Genomic DNA, 19,906 nt, shown 5'->3' on the forward strand with positions numbered 1-19,906 from the left:
GAAATCTCTTACCGCATCAATAATTCTTGCGAATGACATTGTTCGCTCAGAGATAGAGCAAGAATAGGGGCTGATGTAAACAATAAGTTGTAGAATGTTAAAAACATGGAATCAAAGATCGATTGCGTTGAAAAGCCAGAATGAATTTGGAAAAAGATCTGAAACAAAAAGATAGCCAAAATTTAAAACATTGATAAGTGACAGGTTAATAATAGTGTACGATAATCCCGCTTCAAACGACCTAAATATAATTATTGCATACGTCCAGTCTCAACTTACCATAGCATTGACGAAAAGAAGATTCTTGTAGAAGAAGTACTGAACTAGTGTGCCAAGTCTTTGATAAAACCAGTGGCCGTGCACCAGCAAAACTCTCTTCAACATCATGAATTTGGTGAAAGCAAAATCTGCACATCTGAAAAAAATGCAACCACTGTCAGAACCGTCGAAAGAGGTTTTCACTCAGAGTTACAACATCGAGGATATTGACTTTTCCATAAAGTATAAAAACAACTTGAGGATAGGATTAGATACCTGGCTGCCTGCCTGCCTTCACGACCAAATATCCCAAAGCCAACATGGGCTTCCTGTATCATGGAGATGTCATTCGCCCCATCACCGATGGCCGCAGTTATTGGCCTTCCTGGACTGTTTTTAATTAAACGTACTATCTGAAAATACATAGTAATTCGTAAAGTATTTGAAAGATTGAGTGTCATAAGAAATTCACATAGATATCAATTACAGGATTCCCAATGATAAAACAGCCCCTCAAGGAAACCTTGGGGCATCCTGTGTGGAGTTAATATAACAGAATAAACTAAATCAATAACTTACTTGCGCTTTTTGTAGTGGTGAAAGTCGACAGCAAATAACCGCCGCACACATCAGAGATAGTTTGACAAATATTTCCGCCCTGGGAGTGTCAAGCACGAGGGCGATACTCTTTCCATCTACCACGAGAGTCAAATGCTCTTCTAATCCCGATGTGGCAACCCTTAGGCATTGTTCCAGCTGCACGTCGAGGCTTTCCTCCGTTTTTACTTCCACGAGGTATAGCTTCTCTGATCTGGGTGGGATGTGGCCACAGGACTGGGCAACGTTGATAGCAGTTTCGACCTTCAATTATAAATGTGTAATGTTCAATATAATTTCGAATACCAAAGATACTCCAGTTTCAAAAATCTACACATTTCACAAATTGGCCGACATCAACAAATTTAAATATAAAAGACAACGAGGAATCCCAATAAAAATTAAATAATAAAAAAAACAACTTGGTTCCAGCGTCATCCTTTAACAACTCTGAGAGATCAACTGATTCTGATTCTATCAGTGCCAAATACCACTTCAAATCAACACGTTTTTAGGTGCATATATATTACTGGAAATTAAGTTAGACGTAAAATAATGCAAAAATACACAATTTAATTGAATTCTATTGCTATTGATATGTGAATATTAAAATAAAATGCACAATATACTTGAATTCCTAATTGCTATTGAGATAATCTGGAGTAAAACAACAAAGGTGCGAGGAATGAGGAAGGCTATTCATACAGACCTAGCTCAAACTTCGTTTCAACAATGACTGTAGACTGTATCACTTTCCTGACATTATTATTTCGAGAATATTATATTACATAACATGATCTTGAGGATGCCTCCTGAAATGAAAAAGATAGCTAACCTTGTCACCAGTCAGCACCCATATCTTGATGCCTGCCAGCCTTAGCGACTCGAGCGTCTCGGCCACGCAGTCCTGCAGGCGGTCCTCCACGCCCGTGGCCCCCAGCAGCGTCAGCCCCTCCTCCATGTTGCGCCCCCTACCGGCCCCGCTCTGCCGTCCATGGATGTCGAGGTTCATTCTTGTCAGTTCTGAAAATATACACAAATAACCTATTATCTACGTCAAACTTATCAACATACGATACGGTGTTTAGGGCCTACTCCTGTACGTGTTTAACATGTCCTACCTGATTGGAGTGGTATGTCAGAGACTCAATCGTTAATCAAGTTAAATAAATTAACGTACCTTCATTCAATGCCACATACTGCTCTTCAGTGAGTTCCTTGTAAGCCACAGCGAGAGTTCGCAGACCATGTTCTGCGAAGGTTTGTACGTGTGCATCCGTGATCCCAATGAGAGGTCCATCCCCGCACAGCGGCAGCACGGCGCTTTCAGCCCCCTTGCAGAATAGCCAGATCTACAATATTCCAAATTGGAGGGGATAACCCCCGACTTTTGATGTAGAATAAGTCATTCAGAGAAAGAAACTGGCTATAATTGATCCTAAAGTTCCTAAGTTACGGCAAAATATATTCCTCAAAAAAACGCAGATAAGTAGTGACTCTTAGAAAGGTTACCAAGATACCTTAAAATTGCACCCAAGAAACAACCCAGAGGCCTTAAAAGTTCATCCAAGAGACAGACCAATGACCATTAGTATCCAAAAATCATAAAGCCTTCTTCCCAGCAAACTTTTAAGATATCTAAGGCATAAGATATACGGCTAGACGGCAATTTTCGTGAATGTTTCAGTCGATGGTTTTTAATTAATTTGAAACAAAATTAATAAAAATACAGAAAATCTTAGTTACCTTTCCACTACTATCCCTGACCACGACGGACATCCTCCTTCTCGCGGAGGTGAATTCAAGGACCTGTAATTTTTCGTACGTTTCCATCCGTCCGTCTTTTTGCTTTAGGAACAGTTTATTGGATTCGTCTCCGTAGAATATGATTCCCCTGTTGGCGGCTGCCCTGACGAAGGCAATCTCATCGGAGCTCATGGCCTGGTAGCGGGGGATTTCCTCGTTGACGACGTCGAAATTGTTGTTCAGCTTCATTTTTCCAGGTGCCAGGTCAATCGTCGGAGTTTCTTCCACTTGTACCGTGTGGCAAAGAGCGAGAACGGTGAAGAAAAAGTGCAAATCTGGCTGAAAATATGAACAAAATCAATAGATGTTTTGATTGCCATGCAAATCAAATTATTCATTTTTAAAATACAAACTATTTTTCAAACATTCCATGGTCAGTTTTGTTAACCTTTACTTCAAAATGTCTCAGCAATGCCTATCTTCAAAATTTTTTATTTTAAATCACATTATTTATTTCCACTATCGACAAAATTTCCTTCGTAAGGACAAAATTAACACTACGTGCTCAATATAACACACAAATATCTTAACAATAACCTTCAGAAATATCGAACCGAAGAAACTAATGCGATCATAAATTAATGTATGAGTATAGAATCAGTGCACCGAGAGCACCTCCTATCCCTCATCCTATCTTCCTTTTCCCTTTACATTACTTGTTGGTGTAATGTAAAATAAACCGTCTATCTCTAACCAATAATTGCATAAGAGGATTTTTCCACATAACCTTGTTTAAAACTTTCTACCTATGCATATATTTATCTTTGTATTAAAAAGACGGTTTATTTCTTATAAATAAATAAATTAATAAGAATGACCAAAGGGTTCAATTGGAACTGGTCGACAGTAAAAATAAATTTTTCGCCAGTTGTTTCACAGAATTTAAACAATTTATCAAACTTCAAAGTTAATTATCAAGTTCTGTGAAAGTTCTGTTTTAATATAATTATCTGCCAGTTGCTTCATAGAACTGAAATAACAACGAATCTTGAATAGAACTTGAAAATCAACATTGAAATTTGATGAATAAAACTCACATTCAAGACTTCCACCGATTGGACAGTCTCTCCTCTAGTCCACTCTTCGTTCATTTCGTACAGACGTTTATCCTTCTCGATGTACAGCTCCCCCTTGACGGAGCACATTTGGAAGTACATGTCGTTCTTGGTCAGCGTCCCGGTCTTGTCGGAGAACAAGATTTCAATCTGGCCCAACTCCTCGTTCAGATCAGAACTGTTGGCCAGGGCGGGCTGCTTGGTATCTGGACATACCAGTTCCATGTCCCACTCGAAGTATAGAGATCCTGAAATTCCATACATACCAATCAATAAGTGTTTTTCAAAATTTTATAGAACTAAAGAAATTTTTATTTTTAATTTCATCTACCTACTTTAATAAAAAAATAAGAAGGTACTTATATCTGCCAGAATCTCTGATGTTGAGTTTGCGATATACGCTTAAGGCGATGAACTACGTCGTGTAATATTTTAAATTGAGCCTCTATCAATAACAACCCTTACGTAGATGGCGATAAGGTTTAAATTCCCGCTAACACCATCCGCCTATTTTGATTTATGCAAGAAAAAAACATGGCCAAAAAGTGCCTTTTATTTTATTTTGCTGATATTCAGGCATAAATATTTAATTTTTTTCGATCATTTTATAAATAGCTTAATTTGCCACATTATAGAATAAAATCATAACGGAAAATGGCTTCGTAAGTAGGAGATTTTGAACTTTAAAACAGTTTTCGTAGGCCTTTACATTATTTTTTTCTGGGCTTATAAAAAGACTTATCTAAAAAATACTCGATTATTTCAAAGGCCAAGATATATTCTACTCGCAGTATTTAATTAAAGCATCTGAAACATTTCTAGGCGACCAAATTTTCAAACCAAAAACACGTGATTTTGCATCTGGCATCGCCTTAAATTTAATTATATATATTTGCCAAATAATATCACTTGTTATAGATATATTTATGTTTATATAATTATTAGCACACACGATAATGTGAGCTACTTAAGATTAATAAATAAATAACATTATTAAGATTTAACATATCCCCAGCGGAGGTAATTAATCCCACGTACAACACATCTCCATTAAATCATTCCATGAGGACAATTTATGGTTCAATGATAAAAAGTTATTCCTCAAAGCAGCAATGTATTATGCAATATAAAAATATTCATTGTCATCCAAAGATTTTTTAAGCAATAACTAGGTACCTTCTTAGCTGCCGGGGGGCTTAGTCCATAGAGTAGGCCACTTGCATGCATTTTATAATGACTTGCGTAATGAGTCGTGTGGATAGGTTCTACTAAGAATTCAAAAATTTAACTAAACAAATTACAAACATATGCTTTTTAATAATAAAATAAACCAATCAGTCACGAGCTAAATCGTTACGTCACTATATAAAAATGCCCGATCAAAGATTTTCTTTATTTTTTTTTTTAAGTCATCACTGATTTTTGTTTTAAATATAAAAGTATTTTAAATTTAAATACACATAAAGGGCCGTTGTCTTTGACGTTTTGTTACAAGGAAGCTACAAACCAAAAATGTGTATATTCTTGGTCTACCTTATATTGTAGGTAATAGGCATTAAAATCGCTTGACAAACGGAGTCAAGAAACGTTCGATTTCAAGCAAAAAACTGTTTTTTATTTATTTTATAAATAATTTTATAAGAAAGCAAAAAAGTTAATCAAGTGAAACTGTCACAGATAATCTTAGCTATAATACTGTATTTTTTTAAAGTTGTTGTGTTTATGCGTTAGTACATTTCTATTGAAAAAATATTTTTTAGTAAATTACATTTATATTTTTTACTGAATAATTTATTTTTTTATTTCTATTCTACTCAAGCGAAACGATATGAAAACCTTCAATTTATCTAAAACATATTTTTTGGTATTCATAATGTACACCAATTCGTTATAAAGATTAATCAAAATAGTGATTTGGCATTAAGCTTCGCCATTAAGATATGTATTAAATTCGTGCGTTTTTTTGGCTTCTGATTTGACGGCTTACATTTTTAAATCTGTTTTAGGTTTTTACGGTTTTTTTTTAAATTGAAAAAATATATTTTCCGGTTTATAAAAAAATGGTCCGATTTCGCGAATTTAAATTGTGAAAAAGTTGCTATGGTTTCAAAAATACAATAAAAAAATAATACATTTAGAGTCTTAGTGGTTTTAGTGGTGCAAGTGGCCATTGCGAACGTCTCATACGTAGCGCCCTTGGCGCGATTTTCACAAAAACGGCGCTATACAAGTTATTCAAGTATAATTATTGTTCATCAATCAGTCGATTCAAGCAAATTAGTATTCAAGTGTTAGCCATTGTATGAATAAGCTATCAACATAGAGGCTTTATAAAAAATATGGTTAAAATACGTACCTATAAACTTCTGCATTTCTATAGTCACATACAGCGAAATCGGAATGCAGTAATAGTAGAGAAGCAAGAAGGAGAAGAGGTCCTGTGCGATGGACCTGAAGGAGTTGTTGCTGGTGTTAGGCCCGAGGTAATAGTCATGTCCCCCGTGCCCGTCCTCCCAGTAGCGCTTCAAGAAGAAGGACACGACCAGCTCGAGCAGCATGAGGACCACGAAGAAGACCAGGAAGTTGTTGATGTAGGCTTCGGCGGAGGTGAACTTGTTGGACGTGAAACGCGAGTTCAAAGCAAGTTTTGTGTCCACCCCTGGAATAACATGTGTAAAGTAAGATTTCTGGTGACAATATTTATTTATTTATTTATTAACGCCGATTATAGCGGCTTTTACAAAATAATACAATTGTTTTACATATGAATACAGAATATACATAAATAAAATAAAAATATAAATATAAAATACATAAAAGAGAACAATAGAAATAGTAGTATCAACATAAAAAAGTACAATGAATAGGTTATTATAAATACAATACAACATATTATAAATCCCGGATATTATGTAATGAGTATTAAGAAATTAATACTTTAAAACTGTATTTGATTATAGTCATTCTGAGAAGCGCTGACAGACAGTTTTAATTAAGTAGTGTTTGTATGAGGTTAAACTAGCAATGTTTATAGGTTCATCCAAAACATATTTATTTCCAAGTACATGCAGGCGATTCAGTTCTTATAGAATTGAGTTCAGCGTTAGATCCTGTATTGTTGCAATGATAGGGTAATTTGAAACGAACTGATCGACTAGGTACATGGAAACATATTAACGAAAGAAGTTCAGGGGAGTTCAACAGGTTTGTAACGATTTTAAATAAATAAAATGGGTCTGAACAAATGCTTCTTTCTTTTAATGTATCGAGTCCCAATAATTGTAACAGAGAGGGGTAATTAATGTTTTCGATGAATATTCCCAATATAAAATTAATATAACGTAAAAAATTATGTTGGAATCGCTCAAGGGAATTCTCATGTACACTGTAGTAAGGACTCCAAATGGTGATGTTAAATTCTAGTTGGCTTCTAACAAGTGAAGTGTAAAGTAATTTGACAGTTTTTAAATTTTTAAAATCCTTTGAAATCCGTAAGACAAATCCTAACATTTGCATTGCTTTACTGGTGACATTATTAATAAGTTTAATGAATGTTAATTTAGTGTCAAAGGTTATACCAAGGTCTCTTATTTCATCAACAGATAATAAGGTGTGATTATTGAGAAAGTAGGTGAACAACAATGGTTTTTTTTCTGTGGAATCTCATAAGTTGACATTTTTTTACATTAAAAGTTAATTTGTTTTTAAGACACCAATCGTAAAAGCTATTAATATTAGATTGAAGTGTTAGACAGTCCTCGATATTATCAATAATTCTATATATCTTCATATTATCAGCGAACATTAGAATAAGAACACGGGTGAATATGTTTGTTGCGTCGTTAATTAAAAAATTAAAAAGTAAAGGACCAAGATGCGAACCCTGGGGTACGCCACAGGATAAGTGATCATTAATACAGACAGTTAACTGACGCCTAAGTAAGTAACTCTCAAACAAAGATAAAAGGTTTCCATTAATGCCAAGTATCAAAAGTTTATTAATGAGGATTTTATGACAGACCTTATCTTATATTATTTATTTATCTCATACCTTACAGAAGTCGGTAGGTAGCTAAGTTTCCATATTTGTGGAAAGTGTCGTGTGGAGAGTGGCTTGTTAAACAGTATATTAAGCGGAACAGATAAACTTTGGACACAATTCTTAAGTAAGATGGAAGGAATCTTATCAGGTCCCGAGCTTATTTTGTGTTCAAGTGATTTAATACAGACTATAATGTCTTCAATATCCAAGTGTATTGCGATAAATGTAAATTTATATCCGAATTGAAGTACGGAATTAAATCATCTGGAATATCAGGTACATACACGTCCTTAAAGTAATCAGCAAACATGTTAACAATTTAATAAATTTTACTGGAGCTGTTTTATTATTATTTTATTGACGCTAATATCCAGAATATCGTCATTTTAATACACATAATATTATGTTGGCCAATAAATGCTGTCCGGCATTGTTTTTTCGGTGGAAAATATTTTAACATCAATCGCTTTTTAACAGGGTTCGAAAATGTCATGATTAATCTCTGAATAGTATAAAATAAAGTCTATTCGCGTCTGTCTGTTTGTGCGCTTAGTTCTTCTAAACTACGCGACGGATTTAGATATAGTTTGCACTATCATTTAGATAATTTCTTCTGGAAGGTTTATATATATATATAATACATGCATATTATGTTTATAAAAAGTAAAGAAAAGTATATGTTTTTTTTCTATTTTCGACCTAGTTGCGCCATCTCTTAGTCCGGCTAGTAGACAATTTCAAAGATATATTTTTTGGTTTGACTAAGAGTATTAAACCTTCCTCCCCAGGTACTGACTAAAATGGGTGAACCGCTCTATCATTTAAGCCAAATCCTAATCGGATGATACTGAGATTTATTTCGTAAATTAACTGCTGAAACGTCATCCAATTTCAGAGAAATGCCTTTATATCCGCGTGTGCACGCGTGTAAATGCAATGTTGATAGAATATGGACACAGGAAGAAAGAATATAGATAAAATGTTGCAACCTAACAAAGATTAACGTTATGTTATGTTTTTCTTCTGTATGTTTTACCACTATACATTTTTCTTGTATAATGTTATGTTTTTCTTCTATATGTTTTACAAACATACATTTTTCTTGTATATGTTATGTTTTTCTTCTGTATGTTTTACCACCATACCTTTTTATTGTGTAATGTTATGTTTTTCTTCTATCATTTCGCTTTATAATTTATTTACCTCTCGTATACTTTGAACGTTTACAAAAATTACTTAAAAAATTAACGTACAAAAAAAAACTACATTAAATTTATAATTCACACAAATTACCATGTACAATGTGACCATAGAACGGGATACCCCAGTAAGGTCACATTCTTTTCAACAAATGTAAAAAAAATAAAAATAAAAAATTGACAATTTGGATGAAATATTTGAAAAAAAAATGCATTTACATCGACAACGAGTCTATCTACCGAGTTTCAGCTCGATCGGATGTCCGGAAGTGGGTTAGTTTCCACTTCCAAGATTTGCACACATTCAAGAAAACAAAATCGAAATTCAAATATTATTATTATTCAAATTTGTTGAAATGATGGCCTTGAATAGCAAGGTGAAGCAATTGACACATTTACTCATCATTGAATCATCTTTTCATAATTAAGGTGGGTTATACGTAGATAATATTTTAAAAGCTTCGCGACTTTCGGATAGCGAGGTCATTCGGAAATGTAAGAATGATTAGTTAACCCAGTCATTCGTTTTAGGCATTTTAGTAATGTAATGATAATGAATCATAAGACAGATATTTATAAGTAATGTGATTGATATAAATAAAGCAACGATAGATAAAGAAATGCGATAAGTGTCGTAATAATATATACCTTCCCATTGTGACGATGTAATTAAACATAACTTCACAAAACAGATACAAAGATAATTCGCAAATAGGGAAGTACCTACTCTAATTTGTGTCTAATATGAAACACGGATGTGACAGAGTGAACGATGGCATTTCACTAATTTCCACTAATAATCGACCATCGACAACCGTGATTTTTGAACAAGGAATTTCACAAATTTTTGTTAACGATCCACAATCGACCACCGTGGTTTTTTAATCTCAATAAATCGAGGTACTTGAACGACAAGCTATAGACAAAGAGTATCCGATAAGTTACAATATTTTCTGTGTATAAATTACTTTTTCTTACTGAAGAAGGGTTGTCAAGTGTGCTTACCTACTCATTGCGGTGGTCGAGACAAAATTAAAATTATTCTGCACCTCAATGTCATTTAATTCCATGTTTCTATTTCTTTTTTATGTATTCCACATCAGAATTTGAAAAGCTTGCAAAATTAAGACATAAATATAATTTAAACATTTTTTTCAATTTCGGTTTGCTGTGGTGAAAAATATTTCTTTGTCTAACCACCTAATTATTATACTTCTGAAACCTGATCTACATCATTTTGACGATCTTATATTTCAAATTCAGAATGAACAATATAATCATCCAACTAATCATTCCCATTGTCTTGTTTTTAAGATTTGTCTTGTTCTGTTTCATGTTTCATTTAGATTTATTAGTATTATCTTCGTCTTCAATGATTGATGAGTATAACATTAAAAGATAAGTCATTCAAATAAAAAATAAAATATTTCTTCCTAATGAATTCGAATTTAATTTTAAATTTTAAATTTGGAATTTTCAAGTGTGAATTTTGGACAACGGATAAGAAGGTAGGCGCCTACCGGAAAATTATTTTTAATCTATATTTCAAATGTGTATTTCTTGTGTTTAATTTTTTCACACACTAACTAAGTCTTTTCATTCGAAAAGTAAATTTTCAAACGTCTTTCTAATTTGCCAACAAAAAATATACTTATAAAAAAATAAATTTGCAATATTTGTTTTTGATTGGCAGTGGATCCTGAGGCAAATATTTTATGTCTTTGAGCTTCACAAATTCTACAATTATTATCCCATGATTTTTCACAGTTCTGCGCTATTATTGCGTGGTCAGAAATAGAATCGAGATGATTGTGTCAACATACCCGTGTAGACGGCGCAGCAGATGGCCCATTCCGTGTTCTTGACCCTGGAGCCCCGCAGCAGCAAGTTCTCCGTGCCCAGGGGACAGGGAGCACCGCCATCCAACATCAGCTTGCCGTAGAACGTGTAGATGTCTACGTCTGGTTGGAGGACTTCCATGGTGATTTTTTCTTTTGATTTATCCGCTGTAATTGAAAAATCACTTTTTATAGATTGATTTTGAAATTGTGAGATCATTGCTCACCATTTTTAAATCCGCTGTTCCTTTTGAATTGGCAGCATTATTTTTCATAAATAATGAAATAGAAAAAAACCCAAGCATCAAGAGTTTAAACATGGTGTCATAAATTAAAATTTGTGAAACGAGAGAAGAAAGAAGAAAGAAGAAAGAAGAAGTGGAAAGAGGAGAGAGGAAAGAGGAAAGAGGAAAGAGGAGAGAAGAAAGAGGAAAGAGGAGAGAGGAAAGAGGAAAAAGGAAAGAGGAAAGAGGAAAGAAGAAAGAGGAAAGAGGAGAGGTAGTGAGTGCTTACCAAACAAGGTGTCGGCCAGCGGGCCCGGCACCTTGAGCGGCTTGAGGCTGGTCTCGCCGTCCAGGTTGGCGGTGGTGACGAAGCACTTGCCGCGGGGGTCGGAGCTCCACAGCAGCACGGCGTCGCACGGCACGTCGCAGTCCCGCGACACGCGCACCATCTCGCCGGGACGAATGTCGCTGCTCTTGATCTGCTGGACCGTGGAGTTGCGTATCACGGTCACTGAAATCAAACAACACTATCAATGGTGCAATGTTATTAACAAACCTCGGATTATAATTTGCATAAATATTCCTAAAATGTGCACGAAACAAGAGAGTTCAAAAGTAAAGTCATGGTGATTGTGATAGATAAGAATTCATGATGTAATGACAATAACTAATAATATGTGTTGTAGATTAAGAGTGGTTTTAGTAATTACGGGATCTTTTTTTGTTTGTTATTTTGTGGTAAGTAATCTTAACTGTAGATTTTTAATTGCTATGAAACCAGACTTGCTTTGTTTATTCCGTAAATTAAGAGGTTTTGTGTAAATCTTGTTATCTACTGTAAACACAACCGGTTTTCTTCAATATTGGTAAAAATCTTGACTTGCATGTTGGTAATTTAAAAAAAATTGAATTCTTATTTTCTGATTGTATTCTTTCTTCTTTTCTTCTTTTCTTCCATTCTCCTTTTCTTCTTTTCTTCCATTCTCCTTTTCTTCTTTTCTCCTTTTCTCCATTTCTCCTTTTCTCCTTTTCTCGTTTTCTCCTTTTCTCCATTTACTCCTTTTCTCCTATTCACCTTTTCTCTTTTTCTACTTTTCTTGTATTCTCCTTTTCTCTTTTACTCATATTCCTCTATTCTACTTTTTTTCCTTTTCTCCATTTCTCTTTTTCTTATCTTCTACTTTTGTCATTTTCTCTTTTATTCTTCTGTTCTTCTTTTCTTATCATTTTTTTTTATTTATTATTTCGTTATTTTATTATTTGTTTTTATTTTTTTTAATAAACAATTAATTATTTTACAATAATAACATGTTTATGTTTATAATCATAATATGTTAAGTAACATTACTCGTAAAATTAGGTTTCATCGCTTTTGATTAAAGTTTCTCTTCTATAGAAGCCGGCGCTTGTGTTTAAAAGAGTAGTGAGCATCAAGATGAAAAATATGAGTGTCTATAATTAATGATGATTTAAGGAAATATGGTTGTAAAAAAATATATGTAAATAAACAAAATAACATTTATATTAACTAAGAAAATAATTTCTTAATTTTGTTATTTTTACATTCAGTTTTTGTGTTCTTTTGTTATTTTGTTCTTTTGTCCTTTTTCCCTTCATAGGTCAAGATGCACACGCAGTAAAATTAACCTGTTAAAAAGTGACAGCATACTAACTTCCGGATAAAATATTAGTCATTCAGAATATATCGATAACACAAGTTCTTTTCCTAATAGATATCATGATGAAATACTACAATACAAGTGGGTCAGGATCAATATCAGTATATATATAAACACGTGTTCCGCCGTCCTCATAAAACTTTTGCTTTTGATTGACACTTTGTTGGGAATTCTTTTAATTCATTCGTTATAGGCCCTAATTCCCATGTTTAATAGGAAAACAAATAATTTTTAATAAATGAACATCAGCCAAGTTTTCTCCGCACAGGAGAACACAACTAGAACTATAAAACTTACCCAATTCATTGTTGACCGTGTAGTCCACTCTGTGCCGCAGCCAGTCTTCGTACCCCTGCTTGGCCATTGTGACCGCTATCACGAATGCCAGAGGTGCCAAACTCGTTATTGGAGAAACTGGACTATCTACAGGACAAATATAAAAGACAAGTGTTATAAGTTTTATACTATAATTAACGTAATACATAGTTATTTATTTATTAACGTACCATGTCCAATTACAACACATCACATGCTACACGAAGGAGAAATATTACAATATAGGATAATTTAAAAAAAATACAGCTATTACAAAAATAGGCCACAAAAACAATAAAGATAATGTCAAGTCAAGACAGGAACAAGGTTCTGATGGAGTTCACGACTTCTGCCACATCAACACAAAAGATTACTTGCGTAATGACTTACAACAATCATTAGACTTACACCAAAATATCAATGACCTGAATCGAGCTGACAAGTCTTGTAATTCTGGACATTGGTGATAATTTGTGGAGTGTCGATTGAGGAAAACCAAATCATTATTTCGGAGTCTACATCTTTCACAATTGTATTATGATTATATACTATTACGCAACTCTAATCTGTCACTGATATCAAGAAACGCAGTGTTAGAAGGTTTAGTATTAAATTTTCGTTGGTGCGAAAATGATACATTGTTATGAGTTATTTTTATTTCTCCGATAAACTTAATTATAATACCGCTGTGTTTTATTAAAAATACTTATCTACATTTATACATAAATATAATGTTACATAAGTTTAGCACAACTGACAATATAATTATCATGGATTATGTACAAAGGCTCTAAGAACGATTTTTAAAATACTAAGGTCTTATTTCTTATCTAGGCGAGTTAACTTAGTAAATTTGTTAATTTTAACGATAAGTACCCATTGTTTTCATTCAGACCACGATTTAGGGTTTAAACAGAATGCTTATCGCCTATAACCTATAGGTTGGGTGTAGGTAGGATTGGATATATATACTATATATTATCAAAGTGGCTACCATTTTTAAATCTTTATATGGAGCGTACAAACAAAATTACAGACATACGAAATGCAAAACGGTCAATTAAAAAGCTTAGAGAGAGGTTAGATAGGTACCTATTATAACCGCAACGACAGTGACAATGAGGAAGTAGAAGTTAGCGATGCGGCGGAACTGCTCCATGAGGTTCTTGGGAATGAAGGTGATGAGGGTGTACTTGGAGGTTTTGATCATGTTGTTCCTCTTGCAGTCCTCCCCCGACACCTCCCCCACCGTCACGCTCCTGGTCTCGCCCGCGTCGGAGACGCGATTCCCCTGGAACCACAATCACGATTAACTTAGGTCAGTCCCCTGGAAACACAATCATATCACTCTCGAATAAATGGAAATACATTAAGATCAGTCCCCTGGAAAAACACAATCATATCACTACCGAATAAATTTTAAGATATTTAGTTCAGTCCCGTCGAAACACAGAATCACATCACTAGCGAATGAATTTTAACAAATTTAGGTCAGTCCCCTGGAAACACACAATCACTTCACTCTCGAATAAATGGAAATAATTTTGGTCAATCCCCTGGAAACAAACACACACCTGAATACCCCATTGTTCCTTCCATGTATAAAAAAATAAGCTGCACCCCCTAGCTTGAAAGCTAGCAACGCCCCTGAAACCATTATCGTGTTTGAAGTACAAATATAAAATTCTAATTCATAGTCAGACTATGTGCTACGAAAATCAGAAGAAACCATTTTCGTGTTCTGGGTGTAGTTTTATTTACAGTTGGGAACTCGCATGAGGAAGTAATTCTTAAGTTAAAACCAGTATTGCGTTCAGAACATAACGATATAAAATTCCATTTATGGGTTCATCTGCTGACGCATTTTGAAGGAAAACATTATCGCGTTCCTATTGCAGTTACACAATCCAAGATACAGACTGTGTGCTGCAAAAATCGGCGGAAACCATTTTCATGTGCTGGGTGTAATTTTAATAAATGCTCGGACTCGCACAAAGATTCAATATTAAGTTAACATCAGTTTTGTCTTCCGAATGATGTGTTAAATGATCTATATTGAGGAGCGGATAATACCTATATATAGAGAATTCCGACACCTCCCTCCCCCGCCAGCAAAATATTGGTGCGGCTTTCGAGTGATACCCCAAACATCTAAATGGCCCCCGACGGTGAAAAGTTTCCCCACCTCTGATCTAAATTAATAATATTGTCCTAAAGTTTTCCCTTTTCCTATTAAATCTATGTACGCTTTCCAATTACCTTTTGATTAACTTTTAAAACTATTAATTGCTTCAAATTAACATAAAATATCAGATCTTACAAATGCCTCACCTTAGATTTGCATCCTATTCCTGTTTTATAGCATCTAAGTACATCTATAATTATTTTTAAACAAGTTAATTTTATTTTATGTATTATTTTAATAGTGGTAGGACCAGGGGTAGATCAAATGGTTAGCATTTCAGCAAATGCTGACTGAGTGCCCCCAGCAGGGCCCTTCTGGGGCCCCTTGCAATTCCGTATTTACCCTATGGGGGGTAAAGACCCAGGGCCCCTGCCCTGACGGTACCCCGGAATGCATGCCCATAGACAGGGCCGCCGAGAGGGGGGTTCAAGGAGGTATAAACATCGGGCCCGGGGCCCGAGCAATTGCTTCCGAACCGAGCGGCCCCGGCGTAGGGCCCATACCTTGGGGAGGGGAGTCCAATATTGCTTTGGAGATGCAGTGAAAATGGTAGTACATATTGAAAACACAGGACTCACATATTCCTCCCTTCTCCCACAACACATCGGTACCTCAATTGGGGACAACATGTAAAAAAATTTGCCTGCGGCGCTCTTCTGTATCATAACATTTTTTCCACTCCTTTCGCTCTCGTCACTTCTACCCTAGTTGGACATTTCACAGTTCCACAGGCTCTGAGATTATTGAGGAACTGAGACTAATATGCTGAGAATGATTATTTGATGACATTATTGTTTAAGGCGATGCACTACATAGTAATTCAAATTAATGTGTTTTTGGTTTGAAAATTTGGTCGCCCAGAAATTTTTCAGATGCTTTAATTAAATACTGCGAGTAGAATACATCTTGGCTTTTGAAATAATCGAGTATTTTTTAAATAAGTCTTTTTATAAGCCCAGAAAAAAATAATGTATGAGGCCTATGAAAACTGCTTTAAAGTTCAAAATGTCCTACTTACGAACCCATTTTCGGTTATGATTTTATTGTATAATGTGGCAAATTAAGTTATTTATAAAATGATCGGAAACCAATTAAATATTTATGCCTGAACACAAAATACAATAAAAGGCACTTTTTGGCGATGTTTTTTTCTTGCATAAATTAAAACAGACGGATGGTGTTAAGCGGGAATTTAAACCTTATCGCCATCTACGTAAGGGGTGTTATTGATAGCGGCTCGATTTAAAATATTACACTACGTAGTGCATCGCCTTAAGCTTATTACTGTTTACTAGCTGCCGTGGACATATACCAAAGCGGACTTTTCTGTAGGCCTTTTTAAGATATACCTATAATTCCGCAGTACACTATTTTGAGGTACCAAAAACACATGATTTTGCATTACTACGTATGGCATCGCCTTAATTCTCATCTGTACATGGTTTCGGTTATTTTTTCCCTATGCTATTTTGTCTATATTTTCGTTCTCGATGTCGTAAAAGTCTTCCAGCAATTATTTTAACGATAGATTTAAAACGAACTGGTTATTTTTATTGATGTGCAATATGACCATCGGTATGATTGTGGTCACGCACTGGCTTTTATACTGATAAAACATCTACACATATTAATAAAATAATAAAATTGTCCTTTTGATAATACAAATACTGAATTAATATATACATTCTAATTTTTGCAATATTATGTGTCCAATTGAATTGCATTTTTTTATACAAACACTATTATAATACTAGCTTTCATCGTCATAATGCGTAACTCAATAGCCATAAAATGGTCTTAATGTAATTGGTTGCATTTGCATAAAGGAAATATCTGGATTATTTTAGCGTGGGTAGTTATAAAATTTTACTGCAGGTCATCGTCACTAACATTTTAATTGTCCGCTTGCTTGTAGCATTGTCTTGTCTCCCGGATCGAAAATTTGTAATAATGTTCTCCAAAACAATTATACATGTCTTGATAGCATTTTCTGTGATAGTTTTAAGTTCCTGCGAACTCAATAAAACGGAAGATTCTGGAATGAACTCGGCCGACCTGGGCGCCAAGTGCGGATACTCCGCCAATTGTAACCACATCGCGGGCGCTGACTGCATCACTGAAAAGTGCCAATGTGTTGATGGATTGCTGGAGGAAGATGGACAGTGTGTTCTCGGAGGACCCTGCAACAAACACAACAAGTGCCCGAGGCTCGGCGGCTCGGTGTGCGCGGAAGGGAAGTGCTCTTGTCCGGAAAAGCATTTTTTGAAGAACAAGAACTGCACCAAGACTGTGTTCCTCGGCGACAGCTGCCGTGGGCCAGGGGATTGCTTCACCTACAAGGGAATGCAACTGCTGCGAACCATGGACTGCGAAAACAAGACCTGTGTCTGCCTCAAGGAGTTTGTCGCTGAGCAAGGCGTTTGTGTCAATAAGTCCGGGGCAAGTCGCCATGTGTTGAATTTCCTCACTGCGTGTATGATGGAACTAATGATCGTCTTTTACGTTGTGTAAACTTTTATTTTATTAGTTATTCAATCAATCTTTGTTAAAAATAACTTAAATATTTGTGTTAATGTTAGTCAATAATAATATATTAAAGAAACTGCAAGCAAATCATAATGCATTTTTTGTTGTAATTTGTTTCCCTTCAGGCAAGGTATAGTGCTCCCAGAGAGAGTCTGTACGTACGTCGTCGACGAAAGATCTTCCAACTCACAACGTATTGTATGAAAACGAAATTGACAGAAGATACTACAACGGTGACGTCACCTATGAGCTCTGCCTGGGAATACTAGTGGCTAATCCAAGTATAAAATTAATATTAATGAATAATTAAAATAAACTGTATATTTGGTCTATGGCAGGCTACAAATAAAATACCTGCACACATTAGTATCAACTATTTAAATCTGAATAAATGCTAATTCTCTAAATAATATTTATTTTAATTATTGTTCACGTTAAATTACAACAATTTATTGATAAAAATATATCACCACTCAGGTGTTACACAGGTAGGTACTCATTAGTATACAAACAATAAAGATAATAAGTTTGTCCTTCGATGCAAAGAAACCACCATTGACATTCGACAGTAATAGGTATAGATATCGCGTACAAATAAGATATAATTACAACATGCTGTTTTTTATAAAAGAACGGATAAAATGTTGTGAGAGAAGAACATAACTAATATGTTCCGAAGTTTTGGAAAATATTTTTGGTTAGTTTAGTGCGGCGCTTCGAAAAACCTTTCTAAATTACTAATTATTAATAATACTTCATAAAACAGAAAATCTATCGAAAATATAAATTGCAGTAGGTACTAAATAAGTACACCTAATTTTAACCGATTTCTAAAAACAGGATTCTTTTAAACAAATTTGGCCTCATAATAAAAAACAAATCGTTGTACCCACTGCTAATATTTGGCTCTTTTGATTAATGAGTTTTCCAACCACTGTTATAGTGTATAATATTATTTCCAGTATAAAAGAAAAAATATATATTATCCTGGTGGGTATTTTGTATTACAAATAACTCGCAAAGCGCGTAAATTCTAATTTGATGAATATATCAGTCAGGTATCGAAGGTATCATGCAGGTAGCATGTAGTATCCATAAGTAAAACAACAATATGGACTACGAACTTTTATATCTGGCATCAATATTAGTCATTCAAATACCCATTATTCGTTGATAACAAGTCTGTCGGCCTACTGGAAGCGTTCGTATACGAGTTGGTGACATCTCTACCATGAAATTACTATTTATTAAATTTGTATAGGTAAGTTTGTGCAAAATATAGAAACTACATAGTCTACAGCAGTGTTGCCAATTCAACTACTTCAAAATATGCTAGAGTGATGGGAAAAATATGCCAGAAATATGCTAAATTCCTTTAAAAAATGCCAAAAAAAGCCAACATAAATTTAACTTAGTATTTGTTGACAAATAGAGAGATGGGAAAAATATGCCAGAAAAAAACTAAATTACTTTAAAAAAAGCCAAAAAAAAAGCTAACATAAATTTAACTTAGAAATAAAATCAGTGAAATAAAATATCAATATCTTCATCTTCATCTTCTTCTTCTTCATTAACAGCAGCTGATGTGGAAGGCTGAGAGACGGAGTCGTAACTTTCTTTGGTCCCAATGCAGCGTAGTACTTCGTCAGGAACAGTGTAAGAATAACAGCACTTTCCTGCTCTCTTTAGGCCAAATCTCACGTACAAAATGGCATTCGGAGTTCTCACCGCCAAACGATTTCGGAGTTTTGTTTTGACCAGACTCATTTGGCTAAATTTACGTTCATTTGAATGCGGCAATGTTAAAATAGACATTGCAAACTGACATAAATCACCGAAGGGGTTATTATTAGCTGCATCTTTATATTGCATGACTTCATTCCAAAACTCTACACTGGAAGTCAAGGATTCCCATTTAATGTGAACTATGTTTCACTATTCAGACACCAGTTTTTCAATCGATATCATTTTTGTTAGTTAAAAAATTGTTTTTTATTATTTTCATGTTTCTGTAAAAATAAGCCAAATAAATATGCTATATGCTAAAAGCATAATAGTTATGCTAAACATGGAGTAATTATGCCAAATTTAGCATATAATATGCTAACTTGGCAACACTGGTATACAGTTTCTGCGAAATGCCGCCCCCTAAAAATTTAACCCTAGGCAGCTTCCTGTGTTC

General features: G+C 34.6%; 1 protein-coding gene across 1 annotated transcript in view; it reads right to left on the minus strand.

Moving 5' to 3' along the window:
• LOC149421166 (phospholipid-transporting ATPase IF) overlaps positions 1 to 19,906 on the minus strand; it is a 43,511-nt gene that overhangs the window by 4,156 nt on the left and 19,449 nt on the right. Inside the window, exons 2-14 of the mRNA XM_089635850.1 lie at positions 14,106 to 14,304; positions 12,996 to 13,121; positions 11,309 to 11,530; positions 10,781 to 10,963; positions 6,073 to 6,375; positions 3,699 to 3,964; positions 2,602 to 2,940; positions 2,036 to 2,207; positions 1,691 to 1,878; positions 838 to 1,119; positions 535 to 671; positions 280 to 415; positions 13 to 158 (exon numbers count right to left, since the gene is read on the minus strand). Coding sequence (XP_089491976.1) covers positions 13 to 158; positions 280 to 415; positions 535 to 671; positions 838 to 1,119; positions 1,691 to 1,878; positions 2,036 to 2,207; positions 2,602 to 2,940; positions 3,699 to 3,964; positions 6,073 to 6,375; positions 10,781 to 10,963; positions 11,309 to 11,530; positions 12,996 to 13,121; positions 14,106 to 14,304 — 2,699 coding nt within the window. The remainder of the gene's footprint in view (positions 1 to 12; positions 159 to 279; positions 416 to 534; positions 672 to 837; positions 1,120 to 1,690; positions 1,879 to 2,035; positions 2,208 to 2,601; positions 2,941 to 3,698; positions 3,965 to 6,072; positions 6,376 to 10,780; positions 10,964 to 11,308; positions 11,531 to 12,995; positions 13,122 to 14,105; positions 14,305 to 19,906) is intronic.

The sequence above is a fragment of the Hesperophylax consimilis genome, chromosome 9 (assembly GCF_061612785.1).
Source record: "Hesperophylax consimilis isolate HC1 chromosome 9, BYU_Hcon_1.0, whole genome shotgun sequence".
Lineage (NCBI taxonomy): Eukaryota > Metazoa > Arthropoda > Insecta > Trichoptera > Limnephilidae > Hesperophylax > Hesperophylax consimilis.